This window comes from Octopus sinensis, linkage group LG14 (assembly GCF_006345805.1).
Source record: "Octopus sinensis linkage group LG14, ASM634580v1, whole genome shotgun sequence".
Classification (NCBI taxonomy): domain Eukaryota; kingdom Metazoa; phylum Mollusca; class Cephalopoda; order Octopoda; family Octopodidae; genus Octopus; species Octopus sinensis.
Window position 1 is genome coordinate 33231843 of NC_043010.1, and position 21741 is coordinate 33253583.

Consider the following 21741-nt stretch of genomic DNA (forward strand, 5'->3'; position numbering starts at 1 on the left):
TCAAACCTACAAATAATGCGTGATTAATTCAAAACAATGCAAATAAATATGCATTACATTTCACAGTAACATCATTAGCGGAAAGTGTAACCTCTCAAAGGAGCTGTTCTTCACTCCTGCTCCAGAGCGTCAGCTGCAGGATCACTCCAAAAAGCTCTATCTGCAGCGATTTCATCTCAATCGAAGGAGAGGGGCTTTCTCCGTCCGGTTTGCGGATCCGTGGAATAAGCTGCCAGACGAGATAGTGAAGATGCCGACAACCGCTCGGTTCAAAGTCTCTCTTGACCAGAAATGGCATGAACACCACCCTGTACATAACTCCATGTCCCCCTACATGGCCTTGCTTTTTGCTTTTTGAGCCAAAAAATTAACTTAACTTAATCTGAATGCTAAAGGGTTAAACCACACACTTCTACAAAACTTTAAATATTGAGATAGTTTAGATTCAGTTTTTTTTTTTTTTTTTTTCATGTGACTGCTGAGATAACTGTTATATTGACTTAAATTCAGAAGAAAGGGGTTTTGTATGAGTAATAAAAAAAATAGGTGCCCACTCGACTTTGGATATCCTGCTGCAGCTGTTGTTCCTTTTGTGCATTGTCCGTTTTTTTTTATTAGAAGCATTCAGTCTGTTTAAATGATTGAATGAAAAAAATTTAACAACCCACTCTGTAAGTTTGTGTTTGTATAATGATGGGTGGAAAAGCCACAAAAACCATAAAATCAACAAATTTCTATGGTTTTTATTGTTAGCAGAAATAGGCTGCAAGCACTTTTAGAGCCCCGCCCAGTGAGTGTCGCAAACCTGTCTAATATTTGTAGGATATGACAGACTCGTTTCTCTTGTGCCGCTTGTGCGATGACAAAATGGAGTTAATTTATGCTGAGAACACATACTAACCAGCCTGGTGTTGAGTGTAGTGTTGTCTAGCCCTACACTATGACCAATCACATCTATGCTGGTAGTAACCAAACACCTACATCAGCAGTGATGTAGGTTAAGCTGGTTGTTCTTACTCAGCAAACCAGTTTGTTTTCTTCTTACTTTCTGACAGTTTCTAACTTTAAGCAGGAAAAATAAAATTTTAAAAAAAGGTGGTAGGATAAGTAGGAGGTGACTATAGCTGTGATGATGTGGTAGGAGGTGACTATGGTGGTGGGGAGTAAGAAGGGGTGGCTATAGTGGTGGTAAGGTAAGTAGGGAGTGACTATAGTAGTGGTGGTGAATTGTTTTTCTTATTTACATAAAAACAAGTTTTTATGTTGTTTAACGTGATTGGACAAGCCCCTGATCCAAAGGTACTCTAGGTGACCATCCAAGTTAGTAGGATTACATTATTTGATGTCATTTATTTACCGAATACAATAAAGTGTGAATTGAGTGAAAATTTCACTGCTACATTTAGCAGGTCAAGTGACCATCTAGAAGCTTTTTCACAACATAGGTGAAATATATGTTATGGCATTCATGCCTTTCCAAAAGGTATCAGTTATATATGTTAAACAGTTTCAAATAAGAATTGAAACCATGAATGGCTGCACTACATACCAGCCAAATGATGATGATGCCATGATGTTCATGTCTTTCTCAAAAGTATCAATGATTATTGGAATTGAAACTTGGCTGTAGAATGAATAAAATGTCAAGCAACCACCACCCTCTAAGATGTTTTTTCATTGTGACTTTGTTCAAAAGTTGTTACAATCAGCAGCATCATCAATATTATAATAGGCACCAGCATTGCTGTGTGGTTAAGGATCTTGCTTCCTAACCATGTGGTCTCAAGTTCAATTTCATTATGTAGCAGCTTGGGCAGCCAACCGAAACTTTGTGAATGGATTCGGTAGGCAGAAAATAGAAATGGCCTGTTGTGTGTGTGCATACATACCCTTATCTTGACATCACATGGTTGTAAATGAGTATCACCATCATACATGTTCATTTAATCTTCCATAAAGGAAGGACCTTAGAAATTTTGCCACAACATATTTTGTCTGACCCATGCAAGCATGGTAAAGTGGATGTTAAACGATGATGATTTCCATGCTGGCATGGGTTGGATTGGTCTGCTACACAGCAATTGTAATATTATTTAGAAATTATAGGGCAGCAAGCAGACAGAATTGTTAGCACACTAGGCAAAATGCTTAGCAACATTTTGTTGATCTTTATGTTCTGAGTTCAAATTCTGCTGAGGTTGACTTTGTATTTCATTGTTTTGGGGGTCAGTAAAATAAAGACCAGTCGAGAACTGGGGTTGATGTAACTGACATCCCCCACCTCAAAAATGCTGGTCTTGTGCCAAAATTTGAAACCAATATTATTTAGAGGTTTTGTTGTAGTCATTCCTGATGTAATTTGTATTCTGTGCAAAAACAGTTCTCAATGGAATCTAAAACTGATGCAGATGACATTGTTCACAAGAACTTAGGTGTATACCTAAGTACAACAGTTGAGATAGAATAACAACAATCGTGTATGTGAGTAGCTTAGCATGTTATTAATATATAATGCATGACTCAGGGTGAGGAAGAATGAGGCAGTTAATTGAGAGTGAGTTAAAAGGCTGGGTTTCATAGTTAAGATGTTAACTAGATTTAGCTAAAATGAAACAGAAGTCCATATGGCAAACTCATTCAGATGCATTCCAGCATTAAGAAAACTTGTATTACCTATGAACTCACAGGCACACACACACACACACATATGTATATCATAAAATACACTGATATATATATCAAAATTGCAATATGATCTACTGCTGGCTTACTTGAGGGTTTTCTTACATTGTCTGATTTTGTTGTCCTGTACTTTCAGAGATGTTAACTGAATACATTTGTTTCTTCATATTCAGAAGTATGGCTGTGTGGTTAAGAAGCTTGCTTTGCAACCACATGATTTCAGGTTCAGTCTCACTTCAAAGCACCTTAGGAAAATGTTAGTGAATTTGGTAAATAGAAACTGTGTTGAAGTACATCATGTATGTGTGTGTGTATGTACATTTTGTATCTCTCCCCTCCACTATTTTACAATGAATGTTGATTTGTTTACATCCTTGTAACTTAGCAATTCAGCAAAAGATATGAGTTCTGGAGTTGATTTGTTTGGGTAAACCCTTCAAGGTGATACCTCGGCATGATTGCTGTCTAATGACTGAAACAAGGAAAAGGAATGATAAATATAAATGATACAATATTTTCACAAGTTGATCTATAGTTTGTGTGTGTGAGATAGATAGATAGATGGATGGATGGATAGATACGTAAACTTGTTGTCTGGTCAGTTTTATCAGTTATTTGGTTTATTTTATGTTTGGGTGCAGACATGTTTTTGTGTAGTTAAGAAACTTGCTTCACAATCTCATAATCCTGTGTTTAATGCCATTGCATGGTACCTTGGACAAGTACTTTTACTGTAGCTTCTTGTTAATCAGTACTTTATGAATGGAATTTGGTAGAGAGGGAACTGAGCAGTAGCCCCTCGTGTGGTTATATGTAGAGCTGGCAGAATCGTTAGCACGCAGGGCGAAATGTGTAGCCGTATTCCGTCTGTTGTCGAGTGTTCTGGGTTCAAATTCCGCCGAGGTCGACTTTGCCTTTCATCCTTTCGGGGTCGATAAATTAAGTACCAGTTACGCACTGGGGTCAATATAATCGACTTAATCCCTTTGTTTGTCCCCTCTATGTTTAGCCCCTTGTGGGTAGTAAAGAAATATATATGTAGAGCTTTTGCCAATGTATATTGGGGAGGGATATATACATTGCTCCCACCTCACTCCTTTGGGATATTTGTTCTACGGACTGGTCCAAAAGTCTTGTCACCACCTGTAAATATTGTTTTTTAATTTTCTATTATCAAGGAGAGAGTTTCACAAGAGCTATACCAGAATACCTGACAGTTGAAGGATGCTGTTTTGGCAACCTTTGCAACTATTACCAAAGCACAGAACATGGTGCTGCATCATTTTGTACCATAAAAGTGATGGTGTTTATATAGATCTTCTTGATGTGTGACAATGTCAGTGTCAATGAAAGTGAATATACTAAAACCAGTATATGTGTTTGATATTATTATATTGTTCCTCTGTTGTTCATGTTACTTTTTGATAGTGGGTGACAAGACTTTTGGACCACCCTATACATTGAATTACAATCTGTTGTAATATTCCCTGTCACAAATGCAATGAACCGGTGATGAAGCTGTTGGAAACCTGTCCTTCATAATATGTGGCTATGAGTTTGTATACTTGATTCACATTACACATCCATACCAACCACTTCATCTAACCTGCGCCCTTTGGCTGATTTGTTTTATAACTAGGAACTCCTTTGGCCACAGTTGACTCTGGATCTGCATATATATGTATGGATATATTGGCAAGTTTTTTTTTTCTTTCAAGTAGAAGACTGACAGTTATCCATGCATGTAAGTCTCCTCTCTCTATGCTACAGATGTTGTGCAAGGGAAAGGTTTTTGCCTTTTGACCATTATGACTTGGCACCCAGTGTCATTACAGGCTTTAATGTCAAGGACCCTAAAGGCCAGAACAGATACCACAAAGCAACCTGTCCGGAGTGTAGAGATTCAGAACAGGTCCTGTTCTATCCAATTTACTATCAAGTTTATTTATTTGTCACTTGATAACTCAGCTGCCTTTTTGTAAAAATCCTCCCTTTGTATTGTTCAACCTGTATTTCTGGTTCCCACTTCATATTATTTTGAGTGACTAAGTTTTATTCTCATACAGCAACACTGATTGTATGTCTGCCCTATCTATCATATCTGTCAGTCACATAAGGAGAAGATTTCAATTCTGGACTTCTGATTTCATTTCAACTTAATTCTAAGCTCCTCTACAAGATTGTAAGACATCCTTTTTACTTCAGTGGATCATAGTTCTATGGAAAAAATATTTGTTTTCATTCAGTTAACTTGAAGAGCTTTAAGCTCTTAATAATTGATGTCAGTGAATTTGTTAAACTCCATGCTATTCCTCTTTATTTATATTAAGTGAAGGTTTAAGAAAATTAAAAATGTTACAGGATCAAGTTTTTCTTTTTAATCGGAATCTATCTACATAAGATGTCTATTTTAATCTGCATTTTATAAAAACTTGTTTCTCATAATTATACCACTATTGATGACCAGCACAGTCATTGTATGTGTGTGATAGTGAGTTTACAGTCAGTGCAGTGGTGCAACAGCCACTTCTGAAATTTTCTAGGCTATTTTAATTTTCAGTTGGCACAGCCACTTCATAGGTGTGGCTAATGTTTTCATCTAGATACATGACTTATATTATTTATTATAAGCTTTCATTTGTACATTTATGGTTGTATGGATAAAGAATTTGCTTTGCAGTCCCATGGTTTTAGGTTTGGTCCTGCAGTACAGTATCATAGACAAGTGTCTTTTCTTTGTCATTTTTATGAATGACATTTGGTTGATAGAAACTGTTTGAATATTCATCAGACAAGTCCAAGAACTCCAACACAGCCAGATTTTCACTATTTAGAACTTTTGTGGTTTTTGTATTTTCACAAGTACTTTCATGTTTTTACAACCACTGTCGGCTAAACCTGTGTGTTGAGTTAAAAGTTCCCTTAAGTCTCTAAAGTAATTACTGGGATCAATATGATCATCAAAGACTCTTGAAAGCTGTGCCCCATGATAGCTGCAATCCAATAATTGAAAGTAGGTAAAATACCTTTGATTGGGTATAGCACTCATTCATCCATCCTGCCAGCGATATGGTGAAACGAAAGAAAAGAATGTTATTTATTGTGAGATTCACTGGCGGTGGTGGTGGAGCGAGAAATGCATCCTATGAGAAGCACAATGTAATGGTTATGATGGAAATTTTTACTTCAGTTGACTGCTAAATTCTTTTATGACTCTCTAATTCCATATAATTAAGTGGCTTCTCAAGTAGGCCTCTTAAAATGACAGATAACTAATCCAACTCGTTTGATTTTCCAACAATCATCAAGTGTTCTTGATTTGCTAAACTAGAACTTAATTAATTATGCCAGTGGTTCTCTCCCTAAAACAAAAGAAATGGTAACACTGACTATCACTGATTTACTTCCTGTCTTAAACATATTTTCTCTGATGTTGATGCACCAATGGAAGCACTCCGAACAAAATTACGTAAGGGAAATAATCAATATAGCTATCTTTTACAGTCATTGGATTGTGACCATGCTGGGGTACCACCTTCAAGAATTTAGTGGATCAAATTGACCCCAATTCTTATTTTTAAGTCTGTTACTTATTCTATCTCTTACTGTTGTCAAACTACTAAATTATGGGGATGTAAACAAACCAACACCAGCAGTGATGTGGGATAAACACACACACATATACATACACACACAACACACACACATACACACAGGATGTCCATAAATTACTATACAGTTATTTGTAATAAAGAAATATGATTAGACTAAAAAGATTTTCAGAAAATATCGTAACAATATAAGCAATCAATTTTATTTACTACAGTTATGATAAATGTTCAAAATGTAAGCCATTAGCTTCAATGCATTCTCAACAAAGTAAAAGCACGCTGTGACAAACTTTGGTACACAAGTTTGGATGAAGGTTAGCAAATGTATCAATAATGTACTGCCGAAGAGCTTCAATACTTCTTGGCTTCCTCTGATTTACAAACTTGGTTTCCTTGACTTACAAACTGTTCAAAAAATTGAGACCTGTGATCAGGATCATCCTTCAGAAGTCCGTGAATTAGGCGCGGAATGTAAAGTTTCATATTGAGTTTTGTAAATATTTTATGTAATGATGTTGTTTGATACCAATTTCTGAACTACCACTGTGAATTGATTTCTTTGGGCTTCTTACATATACCTCAGCAACTGAAGTCATATTTTCTTCAGTCTAACTATATACTAACTTTATGGATGCCCTGTATATATATATATATATATATATATATATATATATATATATATATATATATATATATATTGTTGACATCATAAGAATTTATAAAGTTTCTAGATAACATGGAATAACTCTTTTTAGGAATTGGTTCTTGAAGTACACCTAAAACTATAAGTAATATCATATAAATATTGGGTTGAAAAACCCTTTTTTGATAGGAAAAATCAAAGGCTGCCCCTATGAATCGAACCCACATCTCCTGTAGACATGACAAGCATTCTACTGTTGTATGAAAACAATCCTTCGAATTTCTTTATCCATTTTAGAAACTGTATTCTCACCAGTGTCAATTGTATGCTTGTGTGGGTTGGATGGGTTAGCCAACTCTGAGTCAGTTCTTATTTATGTCCTCTTAGACAAATCAGAATACCATGTCTCTCACTTGTATATTACATTTTTGGCTTGTTTTCTACAGTTGCAGACATTGCAGTAATGATTTCCATCATTTGGGAGTAGATTAGACCCAGCTATACCCTGTTTTTTTTTTTTTTCCTTCGGGAAGCCTTCTTATCTCCCTCAATACTGCACACCCTCAATTTAGGGGTCTTGTCTTGTGAGTTACCTAGAAACTTCACTGTCAGTGCTGCATGAAAGCACCCTGTACACACTGTAAAGTGGCTGGTATTAGAAAGGGTATCAAGCTGTAAAAATCATGCTAAAGCAGACATTTGAGTTTGGCATAGTCTTCTGGCATATCTACTTCTGTCAAACTGTCCAACCCCTGCCAGCATGGGATATGGATGTTAAATGATGATGGAGAGAAAAATTTCATTTCAAATCGCAAGTGTTAAACACATTGCCAAATTTCTTTTAGCAACATGTTAGATTATTTATATATATATATATGTGTGTGTGTGTGTGTGTATGTATGTGTGTGTGTAATGTAAAGCAGATTGTATGATGCTTGTGTATGAATGGCTGTACTTCATTGTAGTGGGACAGGGACTCTAAATGCAGAAGACATGCATAAACTTGAGAGCAATGAAGCTAGTATGCTGTAATGCACATGCAACATAAATGTGCATGTACAATAAAGTGTAATAAAGATAAAGAAGTGTCAATCATTTAAAGTTGATGGCAAATATGGAAGAAGACATGGGATGAAGTAGTGAGGACTGATTACAAGATGTTAGGCTTCACAGACTGAGATGTCTGGTTTTATGAGGTTCTTGAGAAGACCCACCCACCTCAGCAAAACTGAATTCTAGAAGTACTGTGTTCCACCCATATGTAACATTAAAAAGCTTTTCACGCACCTCACCCTAATAAACTAAACTATGTCTCCCCTTCGTCTCTTCCTCACTTGTGCAGCCCAGTCCTGTCCTCACTGCCCCACCCACTGTATCATTGTGATCCTGTTCCCCCCACCACCACCACTCTGTATAACCAAGGTTTCACTAGTTGCTGCATTCCACCCTCCCTCCTTTGCATTCTCATGAACTCTCTACTCATGCACCCTTAGCAATGCTCTACCATCGAATTTGTATTCTCATCTCTATACCTTAAGAGTATCTCCTGGCATATCACCACCATCTCTCTCACTCTCGTTCTCTTCCACTCTTGCTTTCCCTCATTCTCAATTACTCTCTCTATCTCTCTCTCCAACAATGGTAACCATATATCTCTTCTACAGCAAGACACCTACTTCTGACCCTCTTTTATACTCTAATCCCTCATCACCAGGCACAAAGCGACCTCCTTCAATACCATCCCACCTCTCAGAGGATCTTTGTCTTGCAAGTTACTTGGTAACCTCACTGGTGTTGGTGCCACGTAAAAAGCATTCAGTCCACATTGTAAAGTGGTTGGCATTAGAAAGAGCATCCTGCTGTAAAAGCCATATGCAAAGTAGACCTTACCAGTGCTGGTGCCATGTGAAAAGCATTCAGTTCACATTGTAAAGTGTTTGACGTTAGGAAAGGCATCCAGCTGTAAAAACCATGCCAAAACAGACAGTGGGGCTTTGTGTAGTCCTCTGGCTTGCCAGCTCCTGTTGAGCTGTCCAACACATTGGCATGGACAAATGGATGTTAAATTATGATGATATATGATCCAAATAAGAGAAAGAAAGACTTTGACACATCTTTAATGATCAGTACCAACTATTTTCTGTACCAACTCTGCTCTGAATGCCAGCTTATGCAAAAGTTTAAAATGAAAATTTATGTAATATTTGTGATCTTAGACATTAGAGTAGCACTTCCTCAGACCTTTATCAAATGTGCACTTTTACATGGTGTGTCTGCCAGACTTTGCATTTTGCTTTTATCAGGAAGAAACAAAAAGTAAATAAAAGCATGGTTAGGGGATGAAAGAAAAAAATGATGACGAAAGAGGACAAGAACATGAAGAAGTTAAAGATAGAGAATTGGTAGAAGCAGAAGAAAGAGAAAGCTAAACAAATAGTTGGATGGTAGAAGTGAGCTAGTGTTTACAATTACAAGTAAACCCACAGACGCCAGTATCAAATTACAATTAATGGGTGAAAAATCATTTCAATTTAGTACAAGCGACAAAATTAAAAAGACTAAAAGGGAAAGAACGATGAAATTAAAAATAATAACAATACTAATAATAGGAAAATGATAATCCTTACTACTAAATGATGGGGGAGTGGACTAGTTGATTATATTGACCCCCACTGTTTCACTGGTACTTAATTTATTGACCCCGAAAGGATGAAAGGCAAAGTCAACCTTGATGGAATGTAAAGACATAAAGCATTTTGCCTGGCATGCTAATGATTCTTGGAGCTCACTGCCTCAATAATAATAATGATACTATTAATAATAAAGACGATAATACTAGTATTATAAATAATGACAATAGCAATGATAATAATCCTTTCTACAAGGCCTGAAATTTTGGGTAGGGGTCTAGTTGATTACATTGACCCCAGTGTGTGACTGGTACTTATTTTATCAACCCCAATAGGATGGAAGACAGAGTCGACCGGGGCGGAATTTGAACTCAGACTGTAAGGCAGGAAGAGATACCACTAAGCATTTTGCCTGGCATGCTAATGATTCTGCTAGCTCTCTGCCTTAACAACGATAATAATAATAATAATAATAATAATATAATAATAATAATATAATAATAATAATAATAATAATACCACTATTAATAATAATAAAGACAGTAATACTAGTATTATAAATAATGGCAATAGCAATGATAATAATCCTTTCTACAAGGCCTGAAATTTTGGGGAGGAGTCTAGTTGATTACATTGACCCCAGTGTGTGACTGGTACTTATTTTATCAACCCCAAAAGGATGTAAGACAGAGTCAACCGGGGCGGAATTTGAACTCCGACTGTAAGGCAGGAAGAGATACCACTAAGCATTTTGCCTGGCATGCTAATGATTCTGCTAGCTCTGTGCCTTAACAACGACAATGATAATAATAATAATAACAATAATAATACCACTATTAATAATAATAAAGACAGTAATACTAGTATTATAAATAATGACAATAACAATAATATGAATAATAATAATGATAATGTTCAATAACCACTAAGGGTTCACAAAAACATTGGAGACAGTACAGGGCAATACAATGTGGGGTTACATAAAAGACATGTAAAAAATAAAACTAACAATGTAAATTATAACAATGAATAATTCCCCAAAAGAAGGAGACTTCTTAGGGCTGCTTGTGGAGATCTCACAAAAACCAGGATTGTGCTGACCACTAGGACAAGTGTTCTCTTTACATTGTCCTCCAACTTACAGGTGCATGCTTAGTTGGACCATTCTTGCAGCATTCACCCACCTTTTAGTAAAATTATGGGGAAGCAGCACTTCCCTTTCCACCCTCACTTTCCATTTCAAGTTAAGCTTAAGAAGTTGAAGGCTTGGCCAAAGAGGAAAGTGTCTGTCTTCAGCCCTTTCAATATGGTTCACCACATAACCTCATTTGCTAAGGCTACCGAGCAAAGAAAGACAATCCTGCCACCTTCCTTCCTTTCGCTTGGAAGTCCTGCCAGTTACCCCCTGGTAGTACTGCGAAGTCAAGGATTTCTGGAAATTATCCGTAGGCCCTGGCCCAAAAACTTGAAACAGACCGACCAGTTGATTCTCACCAACGCCCAGAATCTCCCCGAGAACATCATTGTACTTGCCTGCCACTAACCCTCTATAGAAGGCCGGAGTAGATCTTCCACTGACTGCTTTTCCTGATTGACAGAGGACTGTGAGCACCTGACAACACTCTATGTCTATGCTTGATTCAAGACTGCAGCTCAGTCAAAGAGACAAACTGGAAAATCCCATCTGAAAAACTATGACCACACCTACTCACCATCAAGGAAGCACTGGAGATGTCATAACTTCAGCACATGTTTGTACATCAGTAACCACAGCATGCCCAGCCCTCCATTCAGCAGATTTTTATAGCAAATGGAGCACCTGAACAAAGGAACTCATTCCTTTCACAAAAAAAACAGAAGGGTGGAAAGTAAGCTAGCAGAAGTATTCTGCTGACCTTAGAATGTGACATGCAGAGACATAACAGAAAAGGAGAAAAAGAGGGAAGAAGTTAGTAAGGGGTAGGGTGTGCCTTAAAGAGTTAGAGTAGAAACCTAAAATTAAGGAAGAAACCAAAATTTGGTTGGGATATTTATAAAATATTTAGTTTTGAATAAACATACAGCTGGTAATGAAATAGGGTGAATTGAAATAAGATACAATTCAAAATTAAAATATGTCTCGGAACAGTGGTAGAGTACCAAGACAGAGTTGTAAAATAAGGAGAAAAGTATATAGTGTTGCTATTGCTATATGTAAGAATATAGATACTTATATACAGGGGTTGGACAAAATAATGGAAACATCTTAAAATTTCTAACAAATTTATTTTAATATGGGGTAGGACCGCTTTTGGCAGTATTTACAGCTTGAATTCTATGAGGTATGGACTCATACAAATTTTGATTTGTTTGCAAAGAAATTTTTGTCTATTCTTTAGCTAAATCAGTCTCCAGTTCTTGTAGTGATGATGGTGAACGATATCAACTCCTTACTTGTTTTCTTAAAATTCACCATAAATGTTCAATAATATTGAGCTCTGGGGACTGTGGTAGCCAGAGATGTTCAACTTCACTAAAATTTTCCTCATGCCATTCAGTAACAATTTTAGCTGTGTGAATTGGTGCATTATCATACTGAAAGAAAATAACATTCTTCTACTGCTCTAGGGACCAATTCTGTAGGTTTTTACTCCACTCTAAATGCTTTGCAATGTTTGTTTTTGAAAGTAGTAGTTTTCTGATTGCAGCCCTCCCATGCAGCTCCTGGCGAACAGTTTTTGTGGAAACTGGGTTCTCAAGGTAGTCATTAAGCTCTGCAGTAATTTTGGGAGCTGTACTGTTGTGATCCTCTCTAACAATTCGCATAAGTGTCTGATGGTCCCCATCTGAAAGTTTTGATTTTCTTCCAGAGTTTTGTTTTGACAAGGAGGTTTTTCCCTCTTTCTCAAAGGCTGTCATTACTTTTGTGATAGTACTTCTTGATACACCAAACATTTCGTCTGTTTTCATTATGCTAGTGCCTGCCATATGAGCACCAACAATTTGACCTCTTTGAAAGTCCGATAGATCTGTCATTTTTAATGAATTTTAATTACCTTTTTATGATGATATCTGAAAAGAAACAGCAATTTTAGCAAAACATTAAGCAACACTAATAATAAATCAAAACACAAAAATAAACAAGCTTTAGACGGTTTTATAGATATTTCAAAATTATGATGCTAGGTGTTTCCATTATTTTGTCCAACCCCTGTATATCCATCTGTTTAGTTTGTTTTGAGCAAAAGCCTCAGAATGTTCTCTTAAAAGCTCCTATGCTTCTTGTTGTCAGCTACCACCTGTCAGTCTCATCTCCCAGTGGAATGGTTATACAGGTGGAACTCCTTTCAGCTAAGGATAAATATAATAATAATAATAACTTGTGGATGGTAATTCGAAGGCTATCCCACATGTCTATTAGTTAGGAATTTTTCATATTCATAAGATATCTATCATAATAATGAGCTTGTTTGTAAGTTTGTCCAAAATCATGCAATAAGAGAGTAGACGTCGGCATAAGTAAGAGTAAAAAAAAGGGAAGAGACAAAATGGTAATAACAATGAGAGAGGGATTGGTATCAAACACCTCTCGCCCTCTCCCTCTCGCTTTCTCTCTCTGAACAACAGCCTTTTCACTTTATTGATGAACACTGCCTCGCTCTTTCTCTCACTTTCTATTTACAAATGCGCACACACACTCTCTCTTTGTCTCTCACTCTTTTCACTCACTCTCTTTCTCTCTCTCAGCAACATTTTCATTTTTATTCAATGAACACTGATTTTTTTCTGATAAACATTAATAACAATATATAAGATAAGTAAATAAGATTTTTGCACCTCAAAATTATATTTTCTGTATATCTATGGATGTTTGACTGTTCTGGAAGATTTTTTTTGTTTAAAAATCTGCAGCAAAGTTAATAGAATATAAGATAAGTAAATATGTAGTAATTTTTAAGTCATAAAATTAAAATATTGTCTATTGAAAGAAAGCTTGATAATTGTAGTGGGCTGGATGTGATGTACCCACATCCTTTTTTCCAAGCTGAGATTTGAAATCAAGTCTAAGAATTCTCGCTCATTTGATCCACCACTGGCCAAACAAGTGCAAAAGAAATTTCTTTGTCCTGTCAAAAGTGATCAACGGATTTCCCGTCAACCTATGACCTGAACCGTGTCATTTAAGGTTCAAGTGGACAGGAGGTGACCTACATTGGTAGAAATTACTCTTGTGGTATGTCTGTCCTTCTAGCTGTCATGACCATTATAAATACAGTCAGACATATGACAGAGGCAGATAGCCGTCACCAGGCGAGACAGCCAACAAGTAACTTGCACCAGTCAAGCAGCCAACAAAGAATCACATATTCAGCATGAACAACCCAACACAGTAGCAGTCGCAGAACATAAACAGACACCACCGAATGACCAGCGCACACACAGACACAAAACATGTCCAGTTCTACCTCATATATTGGCACAGTATTTCCCCTGTTTATTTTCTTCTTTGCCAACTTGAAGCAAGTTGGTAATGTCATGTGGTGAATTTTTTGGTGTATCCAAGAAGTAAATGCAAGTGTTGATTAAATAAATTATTTAAAACACAATCCGATGCTTTCCCATTGTTTTACTTTGATGTCATCCACATGCCTATTTTATCTGCTACCTCAGCATTTTTTGCTACACCATCTCACTACATAATATTGTCTGTTTAAAGAAAGCTAAATATAAAGGGAAGGTGATTATAAATATTTACAAATGCTTGCTGATACAGTGATGTTTGTAAATATTTATGAATGAAGAATTTTGCCAAGGCGGTAAGAGTGTGAAAGAGACAGAGATAGAGACTGTGTAGATGTTGCTTGGAAAAAAACTCTCTGTGTATGCCATTAATATAATCCTGTGTAATTTTATACTTTGTATGGTTGTGTATAGAAATATAAACAAATTAACGTACGTACACACACACACAAATATACTCATTTGTTTTGAAGTTTGTAATTTGTTGTATTAAATATATTTATCCACCTGCTATGGAGAATGAATCTGATAGAAGGCGATGGTTAGCCAGAGAGAGACAAAGGTGAAGAACAGCCAGTCTCACTCAGGAAGAACTGGATGCAAGAAGATTAAACAATACATTAAGGTTATTAAATCAATCACGAGAAGTGAGACAAGAGAGATGAGTGCAAAATGCAAGAAGACAGGCTCGAAGACGTCAAAATGAAAAGGAGCACCTAATTGCACAAAGGAGAGATATCCAAAGAAAGGGAGGGCAGCACAAAAGTGCCGAGATGAAACAGAAGAGCAAGCAGCAGTGAGAAGAGAATATCTAAGAATGAAAGCATCACAAAGACGATGATGAAACAGAAGAGGAAGCAGCATAAAGGAGAGAAATCAATGAGAAGAATGGAAGAATTAAACGAACCATCCAAAACAAGGCAAACTCATTGCTGGTAGGGTTTTCACTAGAAACGTAGTGCTGAAGCAATTACTGAGATAAAGGTTGTAATGTTTTTATTTTGATTTTATTATCTGTATCATTTTCATGCTGTCATTTTTGACGGTACGGGTACACAAGTTATCTAAGATTATTCTTAATACACACAAACACAACTCACATAATACATATCCACAAGCAATACCACTTGATTCAATAAATGAATACCAGTTGCTTGACCTGCTAGAAATAACAACCGGATCTGTTCAGTTAAGTATGGCTGTGGAAGTTAAGAAGTTTGCTTTGTAACTAAGTGGTTTTGAGTTTGATCCTGCTGCGCAGCACCTTGGACAAGTGTCTTCTACCTTACCCTCAGGTCAATCAGAGCTTCTGGAATAAAAACTGGTATATGGAAGCTATATGGATCCCATTAAAGGGGCCATTCTTGGTGATAACGGTAGACTTAATCCTTAACACAACTACCTAATCCTTGAGGAACCTTCAACAGAGTCTGCTCTTCTGCTCTGATTTCAGGATAACCTCTTCCCTTCAGTTACATGGGTTCCTGAAATTAATAATGGATACTGTCCTTCTTCTTAATCATTAAAAAGAAAAAAGCTTCTAATAGTCCCTGAGGAATCAAAGTGAGCCATAATGGCCAATTCTGTTTGCTTGTATTCACTGCAATCATCAGTACTGTACACCAACTAAAATGAAATACGTTCCGATAGTCATGATAAGCACTGCATATATACATGTGCAATGTGGGCCCAGACTAGAACTAAACCTTAACAACAGTCAAGTCAGTCACTTTATTGACTGATGGACAAAACTACAGGTTTAGTTTGACTGCTAGAAATAGGGAGAAATCTCCCTCAAATCACACCTTACAGTCTGCTTGGTCAAGGATAACATTGGACTAAACAACTACTGCTACTATTGTTGCAACAGATAAGATTGAAGATATATTTGCTATGTCACCTGGCACTCATGAATAATGATTTCTCTGAAACACAAAATCAGAAATGTGGAAGAGAAAATAAAAGTTTTAAGAACTGAAACTTTATCCTTATGTTTCACTCTGTCTACTATTTCCCAGTTTCAGTGCATTTATCACTTCCAGTCACCTCATTACTTTTAAATCCTGCCCAATTCACTACCACTCCAATCTTTGTTTTAAACAATAATTGAAATTAAACATTTACAGAAGATATTTCTTCTTTTTCAGGACTGAATGTCAAGAACAGATAAATGGTTTCTATGGCGCCAAGTTTAAGAAGTTCAGTACAGAAGAGGAAGCTCTGGCTTTTGCAGAAATTCCGGCATCAGGTGAATAGAATTTTAGTGCTGTTTGGTATAATCAGTAGAGTGTTGAATGAATATCTTGTGGTATTTAGCTCAGTTTTTTACGTTCTGAGTTCAAATCCTAGTTAGGTCAATTAACTTTCATCCTTCTGGGGCTCAATAATGGTCCAGTACTGAGATTGATATAGTCAGCTGTTCTCTCATTGTGACTTTGTGTCTGTATCAAAAAATAATTATTGTGCAGGTTTGGTTGTGTTGTGAAGAAGCTTGCTTTGCAATCATATGATTTCAGGTTCAGTCCTACTATGCTTGCATTTTGGGCAAGTGTCTTATACTATAGTCCAGGCTGACCAATACCTTGTGAGTGAATTTGGTAAACAGAACGTGGCCGATGCCAGCGCCGCCTTGACTGGATTCCGTGCCGGTGGCATGTAAAAAGCACCAATCCAATTGTGGCTGTTGTCAGCCTCACCTGGCACCTGTGCTGGTGGCACGTAAAAAGCACCCACTACACTCACGGAGTGGTTAGCATTAGGAAGGACATCCAGCTGTAGAAACATTGCCAGATCAGACTGGAGCCTGGTGCAGCCTTCTGGCTTCCTAGATCCCCGGTTGAACCATCAAACCCATGCTAGCATGGAGAACGGACGTTAAACGATGATGATGATGAAACTGAAGCCCATCACACAAAGTGTGTCTGTCTTGTGTTTCTGCTTGACAACCAGAGTTAGTTTGTTTATGTGCCCATAACTTTGTAGTTTGACAAAAGAAACTGATGTAGTAAGTACCAGACTTTTAAAAAATTAGTACTGGCTCACTTTGTTCAACTAAATCGTTCAAGGCAGTGCATGGCTGCAATCCAAAAGCTGAAACAAATAAAGATGAAAGATTGCTGTTGTAGTAGGATTAGTAGTGTCAGACAAAATGCTGTGCAGGTTTTGTTCCATCTCTTTCTATTGTGAGTTTAAATCCCACTATGATAAACTTTGTCTTTTATTTGTTGAGGGCCAATAAAAACAAAGTTCCAGTTAAGTACTATATTGGGCCACCATTAGTCAAGGTTAACCACATATCTGCTCTCGTGTGTATGTTTGGACAAGATTTTTGAAGAAGACTAGCAGATACCTATTCCAGTCATCCCATCATCTTGATGCCCTTGTTATTGCCAACCCTTAAGCAAGGTAATATTTTCCCTCATAGCCAGACATGTTTTTCACAGGAGATTAGAGATAAATAGCATTGTTTTAATGATGGAGATGTTCATTTACAATCATCACATCACACACACAAGGAACTTCTTTTAGTTTCCATCTTACAAATTCACTCATAAAGATTTCATTGGCTCAGGACTATAACAGAAGATATTTGGTCTAGGTACCACCCAGTGTCACTGAACCTGAAACCATGTGGATGACTAACAAATTTCTTAAATACACACACACTCTCTCTGTCTCTCAGTGGATATATATTTAATAGTCATTTTCCCATTTTTGCTCTCCCAAGTAATTAGTGTTTTTTTTTGTTAATATTATGTAACTAATTTGCTATTTTATTTATATATTAACAGACAAAACTCTCTCCAGTGTAGCAAAATCTATTCAACCGATTGTGAAAAAACTCATGTCCGGAGTGAAAGAAGTCTCTCCTCTCTGTCAGACACTGGTGTCAATGCTGGCTGATTTGGATGACTCAGAAGAAAGCAAAGAATTTTCAACATTAGCATGTAATGTTGAAAATGATTTGGCTAAGTTGACAATAAGTAATAAACCGGCAATTGATTCTAAGCTTTTGACAGGAACTACTTCATCTGAAGACGCATCAGAATCTCCTGAAAAGAAAAAGAGTGTTGAAGAAGGAGGTTTTACTGGTAATGTATCATGTTTTCATTCTCCTTTTAAGAGATTGTTAATATTTTATTATTATTTTTTTTAAATGAAAACTTGCAGCTTATTTTGCTTGGTATGATAAAAAGTGTCAGCTTCTCCTAGCCAGCAGGCTAAAGTGACACTTGTTTACTGATCATGGTTCAAGAACTCTGTGGAGAACTCTTGCAGTTCCAAGCAATGCTGATTTTTACAGGTGTTCTATTTTTACATTTGTACCAATCTTCTTGAGCTGTATTGGTATTTGATAACTGCTGATTCTTCCACCTGCACCAATCACTATTTGTATCATGTCCACTCTCTCCATTGCCCATAACCTGTGTATTTCCCACTTCAATTCATCATAGTTGTTCACTTTTTCTTTTTCTTTCTCTTCGATCCTGTTATCACCAGACATGCTTGTCAATTATCAGGCATATTTTATTTTATTTTCTGTTCACCACAACAATGTTAGGTTTCCATTGTCTAATCTGATGATCACACTGAATCATTGTATTTCACAGGGTTTTGCAATCTTCATTCGCAGTAATTCCCTCTGAAATTTGGTCATACCATGTCTGATCTTTCTAGGCCATAATTTCCACAAATCTCCAACGGATCATTCTTGCCTCATTGTCTTGTCGTCTTTGTATTTACAGTGTGCTGATTTTGGTTATTCACTAACAATGCACACTGTTTCACATTTGGCATTTGTCACTCTTAGTTGTGTTATCAATTTTGCACTTTAAATAGTTTGTCCTCAATGCTTGTTCTTGTGCTGTGCATATAAGTGCTTCTGTGTCTGTCTTGGAGCTCATATCTCTTGCAAACTGACTGTACTTTTTTTTGTGTTCTTTTCTTCTTTAGATTTCTCTTTCTTAACACAATTATCAATTTTGATGATTTTGGACTTCTTCACATGTATCAGCAATGGTTCGGTGGCATTTTTTACATATCATCCTAAGCTGCTTTTCTCTGCTTCAACACAATCCCAGCAACTGATCAAATCCTTCCCATCCTTTCTTCTGGACAAGTACAACCTATATGTATCACTCTTGGAATAAATTGTTCCATGATCTGTCAATAGTTTCCATGACTTCATAATCATACTCATCAGTCAATAGTTTCTGTGTCTTTGAATCCATACTCATCATCATCATCATCATTATTATTATTGCAATCCCTACCAAGATCTACTTTGCCATTCACCTCTCCATGGTTAATAAAATAATGTACTTGTCAGTTACAAGGCAGGTTTTGTGCCTATACTAGAAACAATTATTATTATTAGGGATTGGTAGAATCAGTAGAGCATCAAGAAAATTTCTCACATGTGTTTGCTCTGGCTCTTTATGTCCTGAGTTCAAATTCTGCCAATGCCAACTTTGTCTTTCATCCTTTCAGAGTTGACCTTGAACTCACCAATCAAGTAAGTTTAAGGTCAATGGTTTTGACTAACCTGCTCCCCTCAAAAATGTTGGCCTTGTGCCAAAATTAAAATCATTGGTATAGTCTCTCACCAACGCTTCTCAGCCTCTGGGTCACAAACATGCTATTCCTTCACTCTGCCTTTTCTACCACTGATGCTGTGGTTTCTGCTCTTTGGAGCTGGCTGGTCTCAAGCCAATTTCTCTCATCTCTATCTTTCTTTCCTCTACCATATTGTGTCTAACTACTATGCCCAAGCCTACTTCCCCAGGGCATCAGTCCTTTGAAATTTACTTGCTATTCTTATTTTCCTGAAATTGTATAGAAACATTGATCTCACTGGATTTGGAAGATTTGTCAGATATTCGTAGAGCCCTTCCTCACAGTAAAATTGATAAAAAAGAAACAGCTTAACAATTACATTCACTCATTTGTCTCACCCTAAATATTCTCCCTAGAGATTACACTCTCCATAATTTCTAGCCAGTTCATAGATGATTTATATAAAGAGCCAGGCAACAATATATTTTTTATAATTTCTATAAAGAGCCAAGCTGCAATATATTTTTATATATAATTTATGCAAATTTTTCTTTATAGGAAAAAAATTTGCTGATGATGATGGAGTTGTTGTTTTCACTGATGGCTGCTGTTTCCACAATGGTAAACATGGTGCCTCAGCTGGACTTGGTGTCTACTGGGGAGACGGAGAAAAGTAAGTTTTTTGTTTTGTTTTGTTTCTTGTTAGCGCCATGATAGATCGTTAGCTCCTACACGCATTTTTTTCTCTCCTTGTTTTTTTCTGCGTATCTTTCTGTTGAAGAGCGTAGGCTCGAAATGTAAAAGACTTTTTCTATTTCTATTCCTGAGCACTATACTAATACATTTGTTTGTTTGTACTCACCTGCCTTCGTCTTTTGTTTATTTTTGTAAACTTTCCCGTTATATATATGAATATGACACAATATTATCTGTCTGTCTGTATGCATATGTATGTTTGTACAGAAACTCATTTATCAACAAAATCATTAAAGATATTTAGTCAATTGGAGATATGACTATTGAAAGCACGAAATGTTTTATTTTCAAAAGCATTAGCTTTATTTAACTAAATGTTTCTAACAATCACATTGAGAAATTTGTGTTTATCTGTGTACATACATTCACACATACTGAGAGACAGCTAGACAATGAATACAGTTATATTCATAAGAATGTGTATGTGTGTAGTGTATCATTGTATAAGGAATGAAAGACTTGACAGACTGAAAGAATGGAGATTCTTTTTTTTTTCCTTCCAATATTGCAATAAGCTACTTCTTCTAAAAGATCAGTCTGTCTGTCTATCTACTTACCAGCTATCTATTTAGCACTATTTTTTACCTTGAATGTGCACGATGGTGTATAGTGTGTGTATGATGATATATGTCGGTTTGTGTGTATGTCTGTAGGTGAGTATATATGATGGTGTATATTGCTTTGTGTATGTATATGATTGTATTTGAAAATGTATATTGGTTCATTGCTTCATATGATGAAAAGCAGTGTAATTTTTATTAGTCAGCAGAATTACTAAGTCTAGCATGCTCTGTTTTTACAGGAACACAAGTGAAAGACTTGGTGGCCGACAAACAAACAATCGCGCTGAAATATATGTAAGCCATTCTATTTAAGTTTTCAAGTGAAAATACTGAGAGAATTATTTGTTGGGAAGCTCCTCATTAATTGACACCTTGTGTGTGGAGTGGGGTGACTTCATCTGAAGGCACAAAAAACTCTTCCCTTTCTTGCTATTGTAACTTCAACCTTTATATTTAAGCATCTAGAGATGTTTTTTTGTTTTTGTTTAGTCTTTATCTAAAATGAAATTATTTTGTTTGCAGGCTGCCATTAGAGCTGTTGAACAAGCAAAGGCCAAAAAGATTTCAAACCTTATTATCAAAACTGATAGTCAGTTCCTAATAAACTGTAAGTTATGTTTGTTTTTCCTATGAATCAACTAATCCTTAACCTATTTAGTGTTGGTGGATGTTATTCCCTAACTTCTTTCATTTGGAACCCAAGTATTTTACTTCTATCAGTGAATGTCCAGAGAATCTCTTAGTGTTGTGTGTGACTACATCCTATTGCAAAATAATTATATGTTAAGGTTGAAGCAGAA

The 21741-nt window shown here is 36.4% G+C and overlaps 1 protein-coding gene across 3 annotated transcripts in view; it reads left to right on the forward strand.

Moving 5' to 3' along the window:
* LOC115219314 (ribonuclease H1) overlaps positions 1 to 21741 on the forward strand; it is a 135182-nt gene that overhangs the window by 8873 nt on the left and 104568 nt on the right. For 2 of the 3 annotated variants that reach the window (XM_036508842.1, XM_036508841.1), the window contains 5 exons: positions 16214 to 16314; positions 17858 to 18157; positions 20181 to 20295; positions 21181 to 21235; positions 21464 to 21548. In XM_036508842.1, coding sequence (XP_036364735.1) covers positions 16214 to 16314; positions 17858 to 18157; positions 20181 to 20295; positions 21181 to 21235; positions 21464 to 21548 — 656 coding nt within the window. The remainder of the gene's footprint in view (positions 1 to 16213; positions 16315 to 17857; positions 18158 to 20180; positions 20296 to 21180; positions 21236 to 21463; positions 21549 to 21741) is intronic. The other variant, XM_036508843.1, reaches the window with a different exon arrangement.